Raw genomic sequence first — 21,566 nt, forward strand, 5'->3', positions numbered from 1 at the left:
GTGAAGCAGGAAGAGCATCTTAATAAACGTATCCCATTGACCACCCAAGCAGTTATCTTGACAAATATTTTAGGTAGCGTTCTTTTATATTGAGGTAGTTATTTCAGTGATGAAGGTACTTCTTCGGAATAGTCGCTGTTTCACGAACTTAACACCTTGATTCCAATATTTGGTAGTTTCTTGTTTTGATTAGCACTGTCAGTTGGTGTACGAGCAGATTGCTAACTTTTTCTCCATTACAGTCACTAAAATATTGCAACTTCTACTTGTGGAGGTGTTCCATATTGCTCTCTCTCTATCTACTCTCCCGCTTGAGTGTCAGTGCTTGCAGGATTGGGGCTGACCTTAAGCCCTTGGACGGTGATGAAAGAAGTTTAGAAAACGAAAGGAGACACGAGAAAGGACACTCCATTATCATCAAAACTCAGGCAAATCAATTGAACAGTTGTTGGACTAATCCAATTTTCTTTTTCTACAGACAAGAGCTCATCAAAATGAGAGCTTAACAGTACAATCGTATTTCTTAATGCGAAGTTGTCTTACTTGACGTTCAACTATCGACTGGACACAATAAGTGTCAGTTTATCAGAATGTACAGGACAGTAAAAGTGAAGTTAACTACATAGACACTGATAACAACTCTACTACGGTGCAACGATTTTATGATGTAGATATACCAGTAATTCCCCGTATTGCTTAGTCATGAGGCACACGACACTCTTCTTATCAGAGAGACATACGTCATAGAGATACCGATAACAGCTCGATAAGCCATCGGCGATAGTGCTATAATAGCGGCTGGGTACGAGCCACCAGATCAACATCAGCGAGCATGGTGAAGGCACGCAAAATCGTACTCGCCCGAGACTTCCAGGGAGAGCCTCGAGCCGAGGACTTCCGCGTCGAGGAGGAGGACCTGCCGCCTGTCAAGGATGGACAGATCCTGGCCGAGGCTGTTTACTTCAGCGTCGACCCCTTCCAGAGGGGGAACAGGGCAGCGCACAAAGTGGGAGACACCATGGTAGCCGCCCAGGTGAAGTATTTCTGATTCGCTTTCGATCCTAATCTGACCCCGTGAGGTGAACTGCATCTACATGCAACCACGGTGACGCCACTTAATGACGTCACCAACTTTTCCTGAGAGCAGAGAGAGAGAGAGAGAGAGAGAGAGAGAGAGTACTCCGTCTTCAGGCCACAAGTGGTCCATCGGGACCATCCAACTGCTGTGTCATCCTCACTTGAGCATGCAGATAGGTGGGGCGTGAGGTCAGCACACCGCTCTCTCGGTCGTTACGATGGTTTTCTTTGACCGGAGGCGCTACCATTCGGTCGAGTAGCTCCTCAATTGGCATCACGAGGCTGAGTGCTCCCCGAAAAATGGCAACAGCGCATGGTGGCGGCCGGGATGGTCACCCATCTAAGTGCCGGCCACGCCCGACAGCGCTTAACTTCGGTGATCTCACGGGAACCTGTGTATCCACTGCGGCAAGGCCGTTGCCTAACTTTTCATGAGGCGATACGCAAATTCTGGTGGCATCTTTGTAGTGGCTCCATCTTTCCCTACTCTACAAATTGTCGAGAGTCGTTTAAGTCTGTGAAGGCATTAGCTTTCCTCAACTATGGATGAAGGCCTTCCTACTGCTGCGTGGTGATTACACTGCGAAACACCATCCATCTGTGTATACTTGTCTGTAAATGGCCAGCATCCTCATTTCTGACATTAACGCCTGGCATCTGTGGTTTTACCGGTAACCCGCTGGTTGTTCTCGTTAAAAACAAAAATAAATTTGATACATTATTAAGGCGCTAATAAATGTCTCGTTGCTACCTTTGCCTTCTTTGTAATCGTGTGGTTGTTTTAATCGTAAACTTATCGTTTACTGGCATTTGTAGGGGCCTCTCTTCCTTGGAGGCACTTTTCGTTTCCATATGCAACGTCCACTGTGTGAATTCAACACACTAATATTTTATATACAATTCGTATTATAGAATCCAAATTTCGGCTATTAAAAGGGCGGCTACATACCAATAATTTGCTTTGATAATACGCCCATCATTCTTCCTGCTGCTTTAAACAGTACTAACAGTCCTTGAAAAGTACATTTAAGCCAGAGAACTTTTGTTAATATACGCAGTGGTACTTTCTGACCCTAACGTGACGTCCATGTGGCGAGAGACATGAAATACAGTAGTGCTGACCCGACAGCCTTGAATCTTTATTTAGTGGGTTCTCAGAAGGATACTTCGTTTTACATGTCTCTTTTATCCTTGTGATATCGCTGTTATAAGACACCAGGCGAGACAATCAATTGTGGAGAAAAAGAGTAATTCACTTCATTCTCCAAAACGAAAACGCATCCATATTTAGTCCACCATCACAGTACAAGAATATTAGGACAATTCAAACTGTATTCAGCAGTAATGATTCCCCTATGAAATTAACATCATACTACACGTTTGAGTTCTTGAAACTTAATTACCAAGTTGGAATCTTCTACGAGTTTCTGTTCAAAGATTATCTCAGCGTCAAAACTTTTAGTAACTTTACTCAAACACAAAACGTCTGAAACGTTGCACTGTTGATGACGAACCTAGCTCCGAAACACTCTCTCCTGATGTATGTGTTGCACTTGCAACTGGTTAAGTTGGACAAATTTGTGTTTCAGCTGTTTCATTCTAGTTTTATTTTTATTTATTTATTTATTTTGTCACAAGGTGTTGATTGATCTTTTGAGCTGAAGTACTCTTCGTCCTCGCTGTAAAAGAAAATCTGATCCATCATCTAACATTGTCTAGTTTCGCATAGGGCTTAGCTGTTTGTTTGGTCATAATAAAACGCGGCAAGTATTTTGCGCGCCCTATTCATTAATAATTACAATACGTACTGGCAGAAAACATGTATCAACATGAGAATATAATTAATGTAGAATAGTAAAACACCAGAAATACATTTGTCCAGGAAACATACTTAATTAAGTGATGAATATTGCAAAATTGCAGGTTAAAAGCGCGAATAAGGCATTGCAAACGTGAAATGCTGTTCATGAATGGCAGCGCAACAGGTGGAATCACCAGGCTGACGTACAAATTTGCAGTCAGGGTGCGTGGGATAGCAACGACAGTGTTCCGCATATCATACGAAATCGCACATCAGACCACAAATGGTTGCACACCTTCAACTGGGCTACTTATAACCACCACACAGCCATCACTGGAACGAGGGAGAACCAGCTTTCATTAGGAAATTCAATACACCTCCGTCTGTCCTCCAGTGAGGTCTTGCTTGACGCCACTGAAGTCGCAAATGGCGGTGGTTTGAGGTCATTGAAACGCACACAACGGGGCGTCTGGCTCGAAGTTGCCTTGAAGTAACCGATTTGTAACGGTTCTTGGTGTCACTGTGGTGCCAACTGCTGCCCAAATTGCTGCTCCAGATGCAGAACGTTGCCGTATGCCGAACACGATGTTCGTCCCTCTCGGTAGGGCTTCGTGTCCATCCAGAGCCCGGTCTTCTTGCGACCGCACCCACTCGTGACCACAGCTTCCAGCAATTATGTATAGTGGCTACATTGCTGTAAAGTCTTTCTGCAGTATCACAGAAGGGACATCCTGCTTACCATAACCTATTACACGACCTCGTTCATAGTCAGAGACGTGTTGATAAAGTGGTCTTTGTCACCTTAAACGCATTCTTAAGTAACATCAGTGTAAGAGGTAACATCGCTGACGACCATTACAGTTGTTGTTGTTGTGGTCTTCTGTTCAGAGACTGGTTTGATGCAGCTCTCCATGCTACTCTATCCTGTGCAAGCTTCATCATCTCCCAGTACCTACTGCAGCTTACATCCTTCTGAATCTGCTTGGTGTATTCATCTCTTGGTCTCCCTCTACGATTTTTACCCTCCACGCTGCCCTCCAGTACTAAATTGGTGATCCCTTGATGCCTCAGAACATGTCCTACCAACCGATCCCTTCTTCTGGTCAAGTTGTGCCACAAACTCCTCTTCTCCCCAATTCTATTCAATACCCCCTCATTAGTTATGTGATCTACCCATCTAATCTTCAGCATTCTTCTGTAGCACCACATTTCGAAAGCTTCTATTCTCTTCTTGTCTAAACTATTTATCGTCCATGTTTCATTTCCATACATGGCTACACTCCATACAAATACTTTCAGAAACGACTTCCTGACACTTAAATCTATACTCGATGTTAACAAATTTCTCTTCTTCAGAAACGGTTTCGTTGCCATTGCCAGTCTACATTTTATATCCTCTCTACTTCGACCATCATCAGTTATTTTGCTCCCCAAATAGCAAAACACTTTTACTACTTTAAGTGTCTCATTTCCTAATCTAATTCCCTCAGCATCACCCTACTTAATTCGATTACATTCCATTATCTTTGTTTTGCTTTTGTTGATGTTCATCTTATACCCTCCTTTCAAGACACTGTCCATTCCGTTCAACTGCTCTACCAAGTCCTTTGCTGTCTCTGACAGAAGTACAATGTCATCGGCGAACCTCAAAGTTTTTATTTCTTCTCCATGGATTTTAATACCTACTCCGAACTTTTCTTTTGTTTCCTTTACTGCTTGCTCAATATACAGATTGAATAGCATCGGGGAGAGGCTACAACCCTCTCTCACTCCCTTCCCAACCACTGCTTCCCTTTCATGTCCCTCGACTCTTTTAACTGCCATCTGGTTTCTGTACAAATTGTAAACAGCCTTTCGCTCCCTGTATTTTACCCCTGCCACCTTCAGAATTTGACAGAGAGTATTCCAGTCAACATTGTCAAAAGCTTCCTCTAAGTCTACAAATGCTAGAAACGTAGGTTTGCCTTTCCATAATCTTTCTTCTTAGATAAGTCGTAGGGTCAGTATTGACTCACGTTTTCCACCATTTCTACGGAATCCAAACTGATCTTCCCGGAGGTCGGCTTCTACCAGTTTTTCCAATCGTCTGTAAAGAATTCGTGTTAGTATTTTGCAGTTGTGACTTATTAAACTGATAGTTCGGTAATTTTCACATCTGTCAACACCTATTTTCTTTGGGATTGGAATTATTGTATTCTTCTTGAAGTCTGAGGGAATTTCGCCTGTCTCATACACCTTGCTCACCAGAGAGTTTTGCCAGGGGTGGCTCTCCCAAGGCTGTCAGTAGTTCTAATGGAATGTTGTCTACTCCAGGTCTTTCAGTGCTCTGTCGAACTCTTCACACAGTATCGTATCTCCCATTTCATCTTCATCTTCATCCCCTTCCATTTCCAAAATATTGTCCTCAAGAACCTCTCCCTTCTATAGACCCTTTATATACTCCTTCCACCTTTCTGCTTTCCCTTCTTTGCTTAGAACTGGGTTTCCATCTCAACTCTTGATATTCATGCAAGCGGTTCTCTTCTCTCCAAAGGTCTCTTTGATTTTCCTATAGGCAGTATCTATCTTACCCCAAGCGAGATAAGCCTCTACATCCTTACATTTGTCCTCTAGCCATCCCTGCTTAGCCATTTTGCACTTTCTGTCGATCTCATTTTTGAGACATTTGTATTCCTTTTTGCCTGCTTCACTTACAGAATTTTTGTATTTTCTCCTTTCATCAATTAAATTCACTATCTCTTCTGTTACCCAAGGATTTCTACTAGCCCTCGTATTTTTACCTACTTGATCCTCCGCTGCCTTCACTATTTCATTCCTCAAAGCTACCCATTCTTCTTCTACTGTATTTCTTTCCTCCATTCCTGTCAATTGTTCCCTTATGCTCTCCCTGAAACTCTTACAACCTCTGGTTCTTTCAGTTTATCCAGGTCCCATCTCCTTAAATTCCCACCTTTTTGCAGTTTCTTCAGTTTTAATCTACAGTTCATAACCAATAGACTGTGGTCAGAGTCCACATCTGCCCCTGGAAATGTCTTACAATTTAAAATCTTGTTCCTAAATCTCTGTCTTACAGTATGCATTTAATTTGCATCGTCTTAGTGGCTGTAATAGAGCCGCTCTTATGCGACTGGTGCGAAATTTGAATAGATATCATCTTTCAGATGTAGAAAAACGTCTATCAACATTGGTTTATGTGACTACTCCTTCTAGGTGTTGCGATGTTTTTCCGTCAGTGTATTTATCTTTATGAGCCTGACAACTGGGAAATGCGGTATGAAAAATGTTATTGATATCATTAAACGTGGTGACTGGTAGTTGGTACCGTGTGCAATTATAGCTCTTTCCTTTAATCTCAGAGGCTATTTTAATGAATTATGAGTGTCTGGGATATATGCAAAACTGCTGAGGCTACGAGACGGAGCGACAGGAAATGCTTTGGAGGAGCAGATCGGTGGCAGGTGTTCGAGGCCGCAGTCTGGGTGGCGTAAGATTCTTGGAAGTGCGGTCAGCCCGAACCAACAGGGAGTGGCAAGCATTGCCCTCCCACAATAACTGCTGCGAGGTGCGGCACCGCGTGCAGTAGTCAGGGGCGACTTTTCCATGTTTTTCTGAGTTATGTAAGTCAGCAGGCTTTCGTGGCCGTTGTCACTAAAGATAAAATCTTCTGGGTTGTTAGGCCGCGTCATATTTCCTTCTAAAATAATCGACGTTTCGACCCCTCTGCTGGGATCTTCTTCGGGATGTTCTGGTGTGCACTACTGCTAGAACACTACTCTAGATCCCAGCAGAGGAGTCGAAACGTCGATTTTTCGGACATCCTGAAGATGATCCCAGCAAAGGGGTCGAAACGTCGATTACTTTAGAAGGAAACATGACGCGGCCTAACAACCAAGAACATTTTATCTTTTTTTCTGACTTATTTTGAAGGATAAAAGAATAGTATCTGCCCCTTGCAGAGAGCGCAGGACACTGGATACCAGCTCTAGCCTCATACCGGTCCTTTCTGAATTTCTCGAAACTGCTTATGAGGATACGGACATTGGTGGGAAAACTTGCAGTTGGTGTAAGGAAGAGTGTCGTCTGATCGCAGCGTTGAAATAAATTCTTTTTGGTAGTAGGGAAGGATTTTATATTTCATTGGAGGCTGTGAAAAGCGCTAGTTTTCTAGGGATTCTGTGTTGGAGCGAATCCTATTAGCTGGATCGCCGAGCTTCGTAATTTTTCCGTTGGTGACTGGACCCCAAAAGGTGTCTGCACGTCTCCATTGCTCAGCTCGGCACATTGCAGCCTTATGTAGAGTTAGTGTAATTGGCAGCTCCAACAGGAGATCCAGGTCGCTCGCCTGTCTCATCTTCTTTGCAGTGGTAATGAATATGTGAGCTTAAAAAATGTGCGGTCTTCTGGATTTTTAATCACCAACTTCCAATAACAGTTCTCCTCAAACATTATGTTATATGATAGTTGTCTTACGATGACACGAAGTATTAACTGATACAGGTGTCTCTGCCTTCCATTTGATCATTATACATTGAAGCCCCAAAGAAACCGGTATAGGCATCCGTATTCAAATACAGAGATATGTAAACAGGCAGAATAAGGTGCCGCTTTCGGCAACGCCTACATAAGCAACAAGTGTCTGGTGCAGTTGTCAGATAAGTTACTGCTGCTCAATGGCAGGTTATCAAGATTTAAATGAGTTTGGACGTGGTGTTATAGTCGGCGCACGAGCGATGGGACACAGAATCTCCGAAGTAACGATGAAGTGGTTTTTTTCCCGCACGATCATTTCACGAGTGTACATTGAATAGCAGGAATCCGGTGAAACATCAAATTTCCGACGTCGCTGTGGCCGGAAAAACATCCTGCAACAGCAGGACCAACGACGACTGAAGAGAATCGTTCTCCGTTACAGAAGTGCAACCCTTCCGCAAACTGCTGCAGAATTCGGTGCTGGACCATCAACAAGTGTCAACATGCGAACCATTCAACGAAACATCATCGATATGGGCTTTCGGAGCCAAACTCCCACTCTTGAACCCTCGATAACTATAGGACACCAAGCTTTACGCCTCACATGGGCCCGTCAACACCGACACTGGATTGTTAATGACTGGAAACCTGTTGTCTGGTCGGATGTGTCTCGCTACAAATTGTATCGAGTGGATGGACGTGTAAGAACATGGAGAAAACCTCATGAATCCATGACCCTGCATGTCAGCAGGGGACTATTCAAGTTGGTGGAGGCTCTGTAATGGTGTGGGGCGTGTGCTGGTGAAGTGATATGGGACTCCTGATACATCTGCATACGTCTCTGACAGATGACACCTCCGTAATGCGATATCCCACACGTCCATAATGACTACAGAGTGGCTCCAGGAACACTCTTCTGAGTTTAAACACTTCCGCTGACCACCAAACTCCCCAGAAATGAACATTTTTGAGCGTATCCGGGATGCCTTGCAACGTGTTGTTCAGAAGAGATTCTGTCCTCTCGTACTCTTACGTATTTATAGACGCCCTGCAGGATTCATAGTATCAGTTCTCTCTAGCACTACACACATTTTTCGAGTCCATGCTACGTAGTGTCGTAGCACTTCGGCGTGCTCGCCGGGACCCTACACGGTAGCAGGTAGGTGTAATAGTTTCTTTGGCTCTTCAGTGTATAAATTTGGATAGAGGCAATTTTCACAGGGTTTGATTATTCATTACTATGCTGATCTCATAAATTTGTCTATGAGGAAATCTCAATACTGATTTTAATCACTGTTTCTGTTCGCACCCTACAAATTACGTTGTAGACTTTTAATTTATATCGTGTAAGATGCGATCAGCTCAAAATCATCTCCAATATATTACTCCAGTCAGAGAGCGTTAGCCAGAGTGCGATATTTCTTTTGCAAATTCCCCACTTTAAGAATTGTGCCTAGGGCCGTAATTTTCGAGATATCCATTTAATCTTGCGCACGAGCGTTTACACGTTAGTGTTTAAAATTGTTACCAGCCCAGAATTAGTTCTGGAAGGTTCAGGAAAATTCTTCACCACCCGTTTTTGCAGACAATATAACTCCTTCAGTTCTTTTTGAATGGCCAAGCGGTTAAAGGCGCTACAGTCTGGAACCGCGTGACCGCTACGGTCGCAGGTTCGAATCCTGCCTCGGGCATGGATGTGTGTGATGTCCTTAGGTTAGTTAGGTTTAAGTAGTTCTAAGTTCTAGGGGACTGATGACCTTAGAAATTAAGTCCCGTAGTGCTCAGAGCCATTTGAACCATTTTTTTCTTTTTGAAAGTTTCCGTAGAGCGTGACTTTCTTAACCTCAGTAGTGGAGCATCCACAAGCAAAAGTTTTCCCCCAACACCTTAGATCGATCGTTCAACCTCTGGTCTCCCTGAAAGACAGTCCACATCATTTTGTGACAAGAAACACTGCTATCCGTAGTGTAGCTTTTAAAACCAAATTTACTCGATCATAATCAAATAGAAGGAGAACAACCTAAATTTCTTTTTCTGTTTTTTACCGCTGTATTGTCTATAAGAGGAACGTCGTTCAAGACTGTCTTTTCTTAACAGGATCCAGGAAATAAATTAGCAGCAAATCGCGGCGAACGGGACAGGTGTTTTACATTGAAAAGCGTATCATCAAAACTTATTCTGCCTCAGATCTGCGTTGATTTCCATCCCCTACAAGACTGGCTGAGTGAGCGTCAGATAATTCCGTCTAATAAATCGAAGTATAGCATTGTCTAATATTTGGAACTACACTATGAACTGATAAGAAAATGTTTTAAACTGGACAGAACAACCAAAGTTGAACAATGTGACAGTTGAGACCTTTATACATTGAACATAACACTGATGGTTCATCACTGAGAATTTTTCTGACAACCCATGTTTCCGTAACACATAAATCTGTGTACAGAAAGTAATGGTTCCTAAGTGCTGTGTGTACTTAAATGCTGTATCGTCTGTGGAAACATGGTGAGTGTTTGTGACAAATGTAACAATAACCTAAGCACAAATAAACGGTGCGAATAGATGGTATTCTTACGATCTAACATGTGAAATTTAACACACTCAAACCAATCAAAAAATTTTACCAGACGTACATTACCAAAGCCATTTCTGGCCGCTGGTTGACTGTTGTCACTATGTTGAACATTACAGGGTAACCAGCTGACTGCTGCAGCAAGTTTCAAGGAAGATTCTGTTTGAAATCAATCCATGGGTGATTTTATGAATGCAGACAGCGGTGATCAGGAATTAGTTGTTTCCAGATAGCATAAGATGCAGTAAAGTACACTGGACTTTTCTCGCCTCATTTGAGCTATAGGAAGTTGGGTAGGGAAGTGGGTAACCTAAACTAAAGTTGATAAAGAGTTACAAAGTGTATGCAGAATGAGATTTTTCACTCTGCAGCGGAGTGTGCGCTGATATGGAAATTTCTGGCACATTAAAACCGTGTGCCGGATCGAGACAGTTACAAAAAGTATCTGACGTGTGAGTATGTGACTCCTGAGTTGAGATAAAATCTGACCTGGTTATCTAGTATTATCTGATATAGAACAATTTATGTTTGCCTGGATAAGGGTATAAAGCCTGAGGAAAATAAAAAACTGTATGTAGAGTTTGGTAATGAACCTGATTATGTCGTGTCAGAATTGGGCATAGAGAACACAGAGAGTGTTGGATTTTCTATGGTGATTTGTTTGTGAATTTGCAGAAAAAAATTAAAATGTGCCTCATGATAGAAGTTGGAGGAGATTTAAGGTTCGACCAATATTTGTGAATATGGTCTCTTGCGTTTATGATTAAAAGTCTTTGAAATTGTAGCTAGAGCATATTTCGCCAAAGAGTCACTTATCAAGAAAAGGAATGTCACGGATATGCTCACACAATTCAAGTGGCAGATGTTACAATAGAGGTGCTGAGTGGAGTCATTTCCTTGTACACTACTGGCCATTAAAATTTCTACACCAAGCAAAAATGCAGGTGATAAACGGGTATTCATTGGACAAATATATTATACTAGAACTGACGTGAGATTACATTTTCACGCAATTTGGGTGCATACATCCTGAGAAATCAGTACCCAGAACAACCACCTCTGGCTGTAATAACGGCCTTGATACGCCTGGGCATTGAGTCAAACAGTGCTTGGATGGCGTGTACAGGTACAGCAGCCCATGCAGCTTCAACACGGTACCACAGTTCATCAAGAGTAGTGACTGGCGTATTGTGACGAGCCAGTTGCTCGGCCACCATTGACCAGATGTTTTCAATCGGTGAGAGATCCGGACAATGTGCTGGCCAGGGCAGCAGTCGAACATTTTCTGTATCCAGAAAGGCCCTTACAGGACCTGCAACATGCAGGCGTGCATTATCCTGCTGAAATGTAGGGTTATGCAGGGATCGAATGAAGGGTAGAGCCACGGGTCGTAAGACATCTTAAATGTAACGTCTACTGTTCAAGCTGCCGCCAATGCGAACAAGAGGTGACCGAGATGTGTAAGCAGTAACACCCCATACCATCACGCCGGGTAATACGCCAGTATGACGATGACGAATACACGCTTCCAATGTGCGTTCACCGCGATGTCGCCAAACACGGATGCGACCATCATGATGCTATAAACAGAACCTGGATTCATCCGAAAAAATGAGTGTTTTGCCAATCCTGCACCCAGGTTCGTCGTTGAGTACACGATCGCTGGCGCTCCTGTCTGTGTTGCAGCGTCAGGGGTAACCGCAGCCATGGTCTCCGAGCTGATAGTCCATGTTGCTGCAAACGTCATCGAACTGTTCGTGCAGATGGTTGTTGCCTTGCAAACGTCCCCATGTGTTGACTCACGGATCGCAACGTAGGTGCACGATACATTACAGCCATGCGGATAAGATGCCTGTCATCTCGACTGCTAGTGATACGTGGCCGTTGGAATCCAGCACGGCGTTCCGTATTACCCTCCTTAACCCACCGATTCCATATTCCATTGGATCTCGACCAACGCGAGCAGAAATGTCACGATACGATAAACCGCAATCGCGATAGGCTACAATCCGACCTTTATCAAAGTCGGAAACGTATTGGTACGCATTTCTCCTCCTTACACGTGTAATAACAACAACATTTCACAGGCAACGCCGGTCAGCTGCTGTTTGTGTATGAGAAATCGGTTGGCAACTTTCCTCATGTCAGCACATTGTAGGTATCCCCACCGGCGCCAACCTTGTATGAATTCTCTGAAAAGCTAATCACTTGCATATCACAGCATCTTCTTCCAGTCGGTTAAATTTCGCGTCTGTAGCACGTCATCGTCGTGGTGTAGCAATTTTAATGGTCAGTAGTGTATATTTCCAAGAATAGTCAAATAAATTGTTACTGATACAACTGTCTTGAGTCAGTGTAGCAATGTGGTAGTGTAACACACAAGCCTATCCACAGGTGGCGCGCATTGTGGAGAGCCGGGCTGCTGGTTTCCCGGTGGGTCGCCACGTGGTGGGCTACTGGGGATGGCGCGACCGCACCGTGGCCGACGTGGGGCCCAACGCAGAGTTCCCCATCCACATGTCGCCGCCCATGCTGGCTCCAGACCTGGGGGATCTGCCAGTATCCCTGTCCTTGGGAGTGCTCGGTATGCCTGGCATCAGCGGCTACTTTCCGCTGCTGGATGTCCTCAAGCCCAAGGCGGGAGAGGTGGTCGTGGTCAGCGGCGCAGCGGGGGCTGTGGGCAGCATAGTGGGACAGATAGCGCTCATCAAGGGGTGCACTGTCATCGGCTTCGCCGGATCTGACGCCAAGGTACGCAGCAACATTCTTTCAACTTAAAATGTGCGTGTTCAATAGAGAAGGTAACATTTCTCATTACAACACACAAATAGTCCTGAAATTGTCTTTTCAATAGATTATCAAAGATTCTTTATGGTTTTATTCTCGAATCAGAAACATACAAATTTACACTAGCCATACACATCAATAAATATGTACATACATATACACACATTGTATTTATATTACATGTGCCCAGTACTTTGCAACCTCCAAGGTGCTAGGATGGGCTTGCAGGAGATCAATCTTCGTGCAGGATGTAGGGCACAAAAGGCACTGGAGCATGTGGCTTGTGGTTTGTTCTTGTCCACAATCACAGGACGTATCTTCTGTTGTGAAGCCCCATCTCTTCAGGTTGTCTCTGGATCGTCCAACTCCTGATCGTAATCTGTTTAAAGATTTCCACACCAGCCAGCTCTCGTTGTGTCCAGGTGGTAGTTCTTCAGCTTCTGGCGTCTGCAGGTGAGGCGTATACTTCTTCTATAACTCCAGCCTTGCCTTCTCTGGTGAAATGGTGAGTTTCTCGGATGTTCTCAGGAAGCTCTTTCGCGATCTCAGCCGTTCCTGCGGTGGATTATGTCCGTGCAGTGGATGGGCACTGTCCTATTCCACTTTCAGTCTCTCCTTGTTGGCAGCCACTGCTCTGCGTATCCATGGTGGCGCTATTCCAGCCAGGCAGTAGAGCTTATCAGTTGGGGTAGGTCTTAAGCAACCTGTGATCAACATGCAGGTTTCGTTGAGAGCAATGTCTACTTGTCTGGCATGAGATGACCTGTACCAGACTGGAGAAGCATATTCAGCAGTAGAAAAGCACAGTGCCATTGCAGAACAGCGAATAGTTTTTGGATGTGATCCCCACTGTGTCCCCGCTAGTTTGCGAATTAGGTTGTTTCGAGCGGAGATTTTCATTTTGGTGTTCTTGCAGTGAGTTTTGAATGTCAGAGTTCTATCGAGAGTGACTCCCAAGTATTTAGGTGCGTGATGATGCTGGAGTTGGATACCTGACCATGCAATATGTAGCTCACGATTAGATTCCCTGTTCCTTAAATGGAAGGCACACACTTGTGTCTTCGAAAGGTTTGGTCTGAGTTGGTTCCGATTGTAGTAGCTTGACAGTGTTCTAAGTGCTGTTGTCAGGTTTCTTTCCACTCTTCCAAAGCATGAGCTCTGCGTAGCAAGGGCTAGGTCATCTGCATATAAGAATCTCCTTGTGCCTGGGGTCAATGGGTGGTCGTTGGTATAGATGTTGAAGAGATGTTGGGGTACATGAAAGGGGTAAATGAAAGGAGCGTCCTCGAAGATTGCAATGATTTCCGACCAAGATAAGACTTGCAATCGGGCGTACCCTGTGCGTCAGGTTTCTCTGGCAGCTGGTCCTTTCACACCAGAAACATCATCTTGGTCCTTTTCAGGACCACAGTTGACCATCATATTCTTTCTGGTAAAAGTGTGATTGAAATTTGTGTCTGGTGTTCCTTCTGGTTGAAGTGTTGTTTTCATACTAATTTTCGACAGCGAAACAAGCTACCATCTACATCTGACTGCTGAAGTAGGAAGGGCTGATACATGCTATTCTCTTGCCACGCCTATACTTGATTCTCGCCCTTCTATGAAGGGTTAGTCCTCTTAGTTATTTGTGCAGACATTCTCATACGAACGGCTGTTTTTCTGTACTCTCTAGCATCGATTTGACACATACTACAAAGTTACATTAGTATTCTGTAACTAGCACTATTACAGTATAGTCATTTTTGGACATTTTGGAATAGCACTCTAATGCCTGAGTTGCGGATATATACTTGTGAGTAAGGTACTTTGGAGCAGCACCTTAATGTCTGGGTTGCGGATACTCGTATATACCTGTGGGTTAGGTATCTAGGTTACCCAGTGAATAGGTCTGTGGAAATGGATTAATAATTTCTTGAATAATTGGAAAAATTGGTTCGAAAGCATAGTTGAGAAAATTTTGAAGGTAATTTATGAATCAGTGAACAATCTTGGGTGAACTTTAACTGATACCAATATCAAAAGACCTTGAATATCATTACATTCGAGATCAATAAACATAATTCGCATTACGTGCTGCTGCTTGCAGTAGTGTGCGGTACCGAATAATCACTGCAACCATTGAAACTGTCGATCTAGCTATAAGTTCTTAAACACAAGAAGCACAATATTTTTAGTACAAGTAAACCAAGTTCAATAGGTGTCTATCAAGTCTGAGTCATTACCTTCACATTAGTTCTATCGTGTTTAGTCTTGAGTGTGATATGTCGATGCATTTCGGTGGCAAGTGAAATGATGAATAGATAGGAGTTGAACTTATAACCGTGCGAATAAATATTCATTTTCTAATAACTTTTCATAATACTTTTAATGAACGGTTAAAAAAAAACATTTTTAACAATGCTAGTACGACGGATCCAAGCGTACGTCCGTACGCTACCACTTCCAGAATCGAAAGGGTGAAGATACATTAATTAATAAATTAGAGCTTCTTCTTTGTTTCATACAGATATTTAACGATGTATCAAACATTATCCTTGCCACAAAACAACTCGTTAATTTACTTTTGGCGTTGTCTTAGGTTTATAGCTCATTCAGTTTACATTTAGCTTATGTATATTAAAAGAAAAGAAAAAAAATATGATTCAATACATTAGCGCAGTTTAGTCGTCAGCAATCCTGGGATATGTGCAGTGCGAAACTGAGAGATCGATTTTGTACCGACTATAGCGATCAGTGCACGTATCATCAGCATTTCTCCGGTCGTATTAACAAAACTAGGTGCACCAGCATTTTGTACAGAACAAATTAAAGGTACTGTCGTAGTGCTGATATGAGTCTTAGTAGCCGGCGGAGAAGGTGTCAAAATTTTTGGTACCATTTTTGGGAAACAAAGATCTTGTTACCTAGATGATATCTAGAACAGCCAGTAGACCTCAGTCGCTGAAACTGCTCAGCAACTTAAAGTCTACTGGCTGTTCTAGACATCATCAACTTCGGCTGATGGTGCTGTCTGAAAATGGCCTAAGATTAGGCCGAAACGGGTCATTTTAATAAAATAACCACCGCGATATAGACTATTTTTCCTCTCATTTTTATAGAGCTGGCGTTGCCTGTGTGTTGCTTTCCTTCCTCAGCTCTTCGACATGTCGGCGCTAAGTTAAGTGCCTTATGAGAGCGTCTCTTACGTATTCGGGTATGTTCTGCCATCACAAAACTCTGCCCACCCTATCGAGTGATGAGGAACTATGGGCTGATCCACTGGGGTGTCCTAAAATCTGCACTCCCACCCCTGGCAGCAAATGGAGTCATGCTCTGGAGGCAGAGTTACTGTCTCCAGTCACTCAGTTCAGTCAGCTACTTCAAACAGCGCGTCACACAAATGACAGGCTACGCTGTTAACTGCTAACATAAGTGCAGCTGAATCCAAATATTAACACACTTCAGATTAAGCGAATAACATCCAGAAACTGTAACAACAGGAGATTAAATTCGTACGATACTGCAGATGCCATAGACACATAGGGAAGAGCATGACATGGTTCAGTTGAAAACGATGAGAAAGCTTTCTGAACGGGCGGTGCCATATCCGTTGAATACTTACCGAAACAAAATTCTAGAACGTATTTTTGTCTTACCTTTGTTTGTGTCAGAAAGAATCCAGGTGCTATGTCTACCTATTTATTAATGTGGACAATAAAAGCTTTTACTACTTCACAACTCGAATGAAAGAACAATCAAATATGTTGGTCCGCCCAAAAAAAAAAAAAAAAAAAAAAAAAAACAACACTGAAACTATCGAATGTTCTTCTAGTTTTGCGACTAGCGTTTCCTCGCAAGTGAAACGGATTAATGCGTTTATTGAAATATCCAGACTTTTTTTATACTATAGACAGAATTCATTCTTTAGACTAAATGACCGAGCAAATAAGTCGATCCAGTATCTGGTTTTGATGTGACCTAAGTCTCTTGTTCTCAGGTGAAATGGCTGAAAGATGACCTGGGCTTTCATCACGCTTTTAACTACAAGACGACAGACGTGTCCACCGCCCTCAAGCAGGCTGCTCCAGATGGCGTCGACGTGTACTTCGACAACGTGGGAGGAGACATGAGCACTAAGATCATCAACAACATGCGCTACCGCGGCCGCATCGCTAGTATTGGCGGCATCTCCCAGTACAACGAATCAGAGATCCAAAAACTGGTCACTCTGCCGTTTTCATTTTTAGCCAATCAGCTGCGGATTGAGGGCTGCGCTTATTCGCGATGGCACGACCGCTGGGACGAGGGCATCAGCCAGCTGATGCAGTGGGTCCGAGAGGGGAAACTCAAGTACAGGGAGACGGTGACCGACGGCTTCCACAACACTCCAAAAGCCTTCATCGGTATGCTGCGAGGTGAAAATTTTGGGAAAGCTGTTGTCAAATTGTGAAAATGCTCTTGTAGTAGATGAGGATACCAGAGCAAATACAGAGACAGTTTCCTTGAACTTTTTATAAGGGGAACATGAAATGTAAAGTGCACGATTTAGTTCAACTATTCCGCTACAAATTACGTCTCTAATACTTTAATTTCGAAACAGAATCATTCGCAGTTTTAGAGAAATAGTAATAATTGTACTATCAGTTTCTTATCGTATGTGATTTGAATAAAGTTTATTTGTCAACGCGTAAATGCCTCATTAATTTAACTGAAAACATGTGAAAAATTTGAAAGGTATGTCATATGTTTTGACTAAATATGAAACCTATAATAAAATACAAACGATAAATCTAATATATCGGAACAAGTACCTTGCCATTACCAGTCATTACAAACTATGTACGACATTTGTTCGCAGGAGAGCTTCTGTAAAGTTTGGAAGTTAGGAGACGAGATACTGGAAGAAGTAGAGCTGTGAGTACCGAGCCTGAGTCGTGCTTCGGTAGCTCAGATGGTAGAGCACTTGCCCGCGAAAGGCAAGGTCCCGAGTTCGAGTCTCGGTCGGGCACACAGTTTTAATCTGCCAGGAAGTTTCAATGTACGACATGTCTATTTATGTCAAAGTATTTACGGAATTGTGAATTAAAGGTTATTTTGGAAACAAGATGAAATACGAGGGTCGTTCAATAAGTAGTGCCCCACATTTTTTTCTCAGAACATATTTATTGTTAAGAGTCAGAGTTTGGTGACAATATACATCAACATGTATTGTCCATGTCATCTTTTTCTACGTTCTATGGCTGTACGCCGATATTGTGGAAGAGAATGTATTCCATGCTGGTAAAAGCTCTTGTCCTGCAGGCGTAGCCATGTTTTTACCGCTTGACTGGCACTCTCGCCGTCTTCAAAGTGTGTTCCCCACAGAGAATCTTTAAGCGGTCCCAAGAGATGGAAGTCCGAGAGTGCCAGGTCTGGGCCGTTGAGTGGATGAGGCAGTGATGCCCAACTCAATATGTCGATGTGTTCCTAGGTTCTCAGACTTGTGTTTGGGATTGCATTATTGTCTTGAAGCAAGATTTCTGCTGGATTCTTGTCCGATCGAACACGTCGGAACGGGCTCTTGAGTTTACTCAGAGTTTTCACGTATGCCTTTGAACTGATGGTTGAGCCTCTTGGCATCACATCCACGAGAATGACGCCATTACAGTACCAGAAGGCCGTCACCGCGACTTTTCCGGCAGAGGGGGTTGTCTTGAATTTTTTCTTTTGTAGTGAATGAGGATGATGCCACCGCATGGACTACCTTTTTGTTTCCAGCGCAAAGTGGTGCGCTCAGCTTTCGTCCCCCGTAACGATCCTTGACTGAAAAGCCTCTCCGTCTGTCTCAAAACACTCTAACAATTCGGACGAAATGATCTTTCTTTGATTCTTGTGGTCCGCTGCAGGCATTCGTGGAAACCATCGTGAGCATCTCTTTGAATATCAGATGGTCTCGATCATTTCAGACGCACTTCCAACTGACCGAAAACTGTAGAGCCAATTGTCGAATTGTGATACGGCGGTCGGCACGAATAATGGTATTCGCACGATTCAGCATGTCCGGAGCAGTGGCTGTGACAGGACGTCCCGAGCGTGGCTGATCATGCATGGAGCTCTGTTTCTGCATTTCCTGAGGCTGTAACTTTCTTTACCCATCGCCCAACTGTACTCCTGTCAACAGCTGCATCGCCATACACGGCACACAAACGTTTGTGGATGTTCACCACGGTTTCTTTTTCTGCACAGAAGAATTCAAAATAGCACGCTGTTTGTAACGTGAGTCGTGTGTAGACACTATTTTGACGCTGCACTACGGATCTGCCATCTGCCTGAACACTTCGATACTTCACCGGCCCAAAGAACAAACATCAAATGTGAAGCACCAAAATATTTTCAAATGGCTCATGTTATGGAGTGGACTGTGGATTTGTGCTGCCCATGTGCACTGGAGCAGAACATCAGTGTTAGAAAAGATAGCCAAAACACAGTGACCATCAACTTAATAGCGCTGGTCCACCTTTAGAAGGCAACATTTCAGCGATTCTGTGTGGCACGGATTTGACAAGCCCATAGAGAGTTTTTGGAGATATATCGTACCGGATGCATACGAACAGATCACAAAATTTCCATCAATTACGAACCGATTGATTTTGGATGTGGAGCTCGCGCCCTTTGGCGCCGCAGATGTGTTCCACCATGCTCATATCAGGAAAAATTGGTGGCTATCGTGTTTCTCAAGAAAGTGTAGCGGATCTTCTTTCACAGACAGTTATCCTACTGAAAGATGCCACGATGTTGGGGAAGATATCATCATGAAGGGGTGTAGGTGGCATGCTTTGTAATGTTAATGTAGTCCAGAGTTGTCATGGTGTCTGTGACTACTACCACAGTTCCACTAAAGCCTAAGTGAATGTCCCCCATAACTTAATACTGCCCCCACCGGCCTGAGTACATAGCACAGTGCACATTTCGAGAAGCTGGCCACTTGGATGACGGCGTATGCAGAAAAGACTATCGACCTCTTGTATCAAGAAACGTGATTCATCGAACAGGGCGACAATTTTCCATTGATCCATTGTTCAATCTCGATAATCCCGTGCCCAGCACAATCGTAACCGACTATCGTTGGTTCAACTAAGAACTCGTATGAGTGGTTTTCTGCTGAGTCTCAAGTTCAAGAATGTGCATTGAAGAGTGCGCTCAGAAACCTCTGAGTTTGCGCCATCACTGTACTCTGTCGCGAGATCTGCCACAGATCGCGGCTTATCCTGCTTTACAGTGTGAGCAAGCCTATGAACTCCGTATTCTGTAACAAGTGTTTGCTTCGACCGCCCTTCAATCACTTTCCAGAGACGCTCACGACAGTAGTAGGCGAACAGCTGACCAACTTTATCGTTTACGAGATGACCGTTCCATCACTCGCCGGTCCATAACAATCCGGCATTTATTAAAATCACTTATGTCAGTGGATTTCCCCATTTGTTGCTAGAATAATTCCACATTCTTCCCTAATCCGCTAACATACTTTCCATGCCGCGTAACGTGTCCGCAAAGCCATTGGGAGGCATTCCATCTCATAGTGGGCAGGGCTCGTAATTTTCGACTTAACAGTAACGCTGAGTGTTGAGCCCAAACACTATCTCTTCATACAAGCAGAGTTAATATGAATGAAGAACACAGGGTTATTACAAATGATTGAAGCGATTTCACAGCTCTGCAATAACTTTATTATTTGAGATGTTTTCACAATGCTTTGCGCACACATACAAAAACTCAAAAAGTTTTTTTAGGCATTCACAAATGTTCGATATGTGCCCCTTTAGTGATTCGGCAGACATCAAGCCGATAATCAAGTTCCTCCCACACTCGGCGCAGCATGTCCCCATCAATGAGTTCGAATGCATCGTTGATGCAAGCTCGCAGTTCTGGTACGTTTCTTGGTAGTGGAGGTTTAAACACTGAATCTTTCACATAACCCCACAGAAAGAAATCGCATGGGGTTAAGTCGGGAGAGCGTGGAGGCCATGACATGAATTGCTGATCATGATCTCCACCACGACCGATCCATCGGTTTTCCAATCTCCTGTTTAAGAAATGTCGAACATCATGATGGAAGTGCGATGGAGCGCCATCCTGTTGAAAGATGAAGTCGGCGCTGTCGGTCTCCAATTGTGGCATGAGCCAATTTTCCGCGGGCTACGCGTGAAACTTGCACGCACGCGTTCAACCGTTTCTTCGCTCACTGCAGGCCGACCCGTCGATTTCCCCTTACAGACGCATCCAGAAGCTTTAAACTGCGCATACCATCGCCGAATGGAGTTAGCAGTTGGTGGATCTTTGTTGAACTTCGTCCTGAAGTGTCGTTGCACTGTTATGACTGACTGATGTGAGTGCATTTCAAGCACGACATACGCTTTCTCGGCTCCTGTCGCCATTTTGTCTCACTGCTCTCTCGAGCGCTCTGACGGCAGAAACCTGAAGTGCGGCTTCAGCCGAACAAAACTTTATGAGTTTTTCTACGTATCTGTAGTGTGTCGTGACCGTATGTCAATGAATGGAGCTACAGTGAATTTATGAAATCGCTTCAATCATTTGTAATAGCCCTGTATATACACACATCAGGATGACATACCAGAATGCTATGAAACATAACTATAGCACACGAAATAACCATTGTAATTTCAGGCAAAGAGCACTTATGAAAATTAGCACGCCATAGTCCGCATATTATCTGCTCAGTGTGGTTCAAAGAATTTCCAGAATCCATCAGAGCATAAACTGGTAACTCTATTAAAACAAAAGTCCCTTCTCACAAGTAAATGTTTATGTTCACTGATATAATTATATTTTGCTTGATGTCCCAGCTCTATACCGCAAAATCAAAGTAGATCTGACTGCAGA

At 43.6% G+C, this 21,566-nt stretch overlaps 1 protein-coding gene across 1 annotated transcript; it reads left to right on the plus strand.

The window, feature by feature from the left end:
• Window positions 1-830: 830 nt before the first annotated feature.
• On the plus strand, window positions 831-17,362 carry LOC126091878 (prostaglandin reductase 1-like). Its single transcript, XM_049907160.1, has 3 exons — window positions 831-1,033; window positions 12,315-12,671; window positions 16,684-17,362. Exons 1-3 carry the CDS (start codon window positions 833-835, stop codon window positions 17,134-17,136), a joined length of 1,011 nt encoding a protein of 336 aa, XP_049763117.1. The 5' UTR covers window positions 831-832; the 3' UTR covers window positions 17,137-17,362.
• Window positions 17,363-21,566: the final 4,204 nt, after the last annotated feature.

Source organism: Schistocerca cancellata, chromosome 7 (assembly GCF_023864275.1).
Source record: "Schistocerca cancellata isolate TAMUIC-IGC-003103 chromosome 7, iqSchCanc2.1, whole genome shotgun sequence".
Taxonomy (NCBI): domain Eukaryota; kingdom Metazoa; phylum Arthropoda; class Insecta; order Orthoptera; family Acrididae; genus Schistocerca; species Schistocerca cancellata.

What these genes read in the sequence shown, in the direction of transcription:
- LOC126091878 (XM_049907160.1), top strand. Translation starts at nt 833, where the DNA reads ATGGTGAAGGCACGCAAAATCGTACTCGCCCGAGACTTCCAGGGAGAG. An exon ending in ACACCATGGTAGCCGCCCAG is followed by an intron (nt 1,034 to 12,314) that starts GTGAAGTATTTC and finishes GCCTATCCACAG; the next exon opens with GTGGCGCGCATTGTGGAGAG. An exon ending in TCGCCGGATCTGACGCCAAG is followed by an intron (nt 12,672 to 16,683) that starts GTACGCAGCAAC and finishes TCTTGTTCTCAG; the next exon opens with GTGAAATGGCTGAAAGATGA.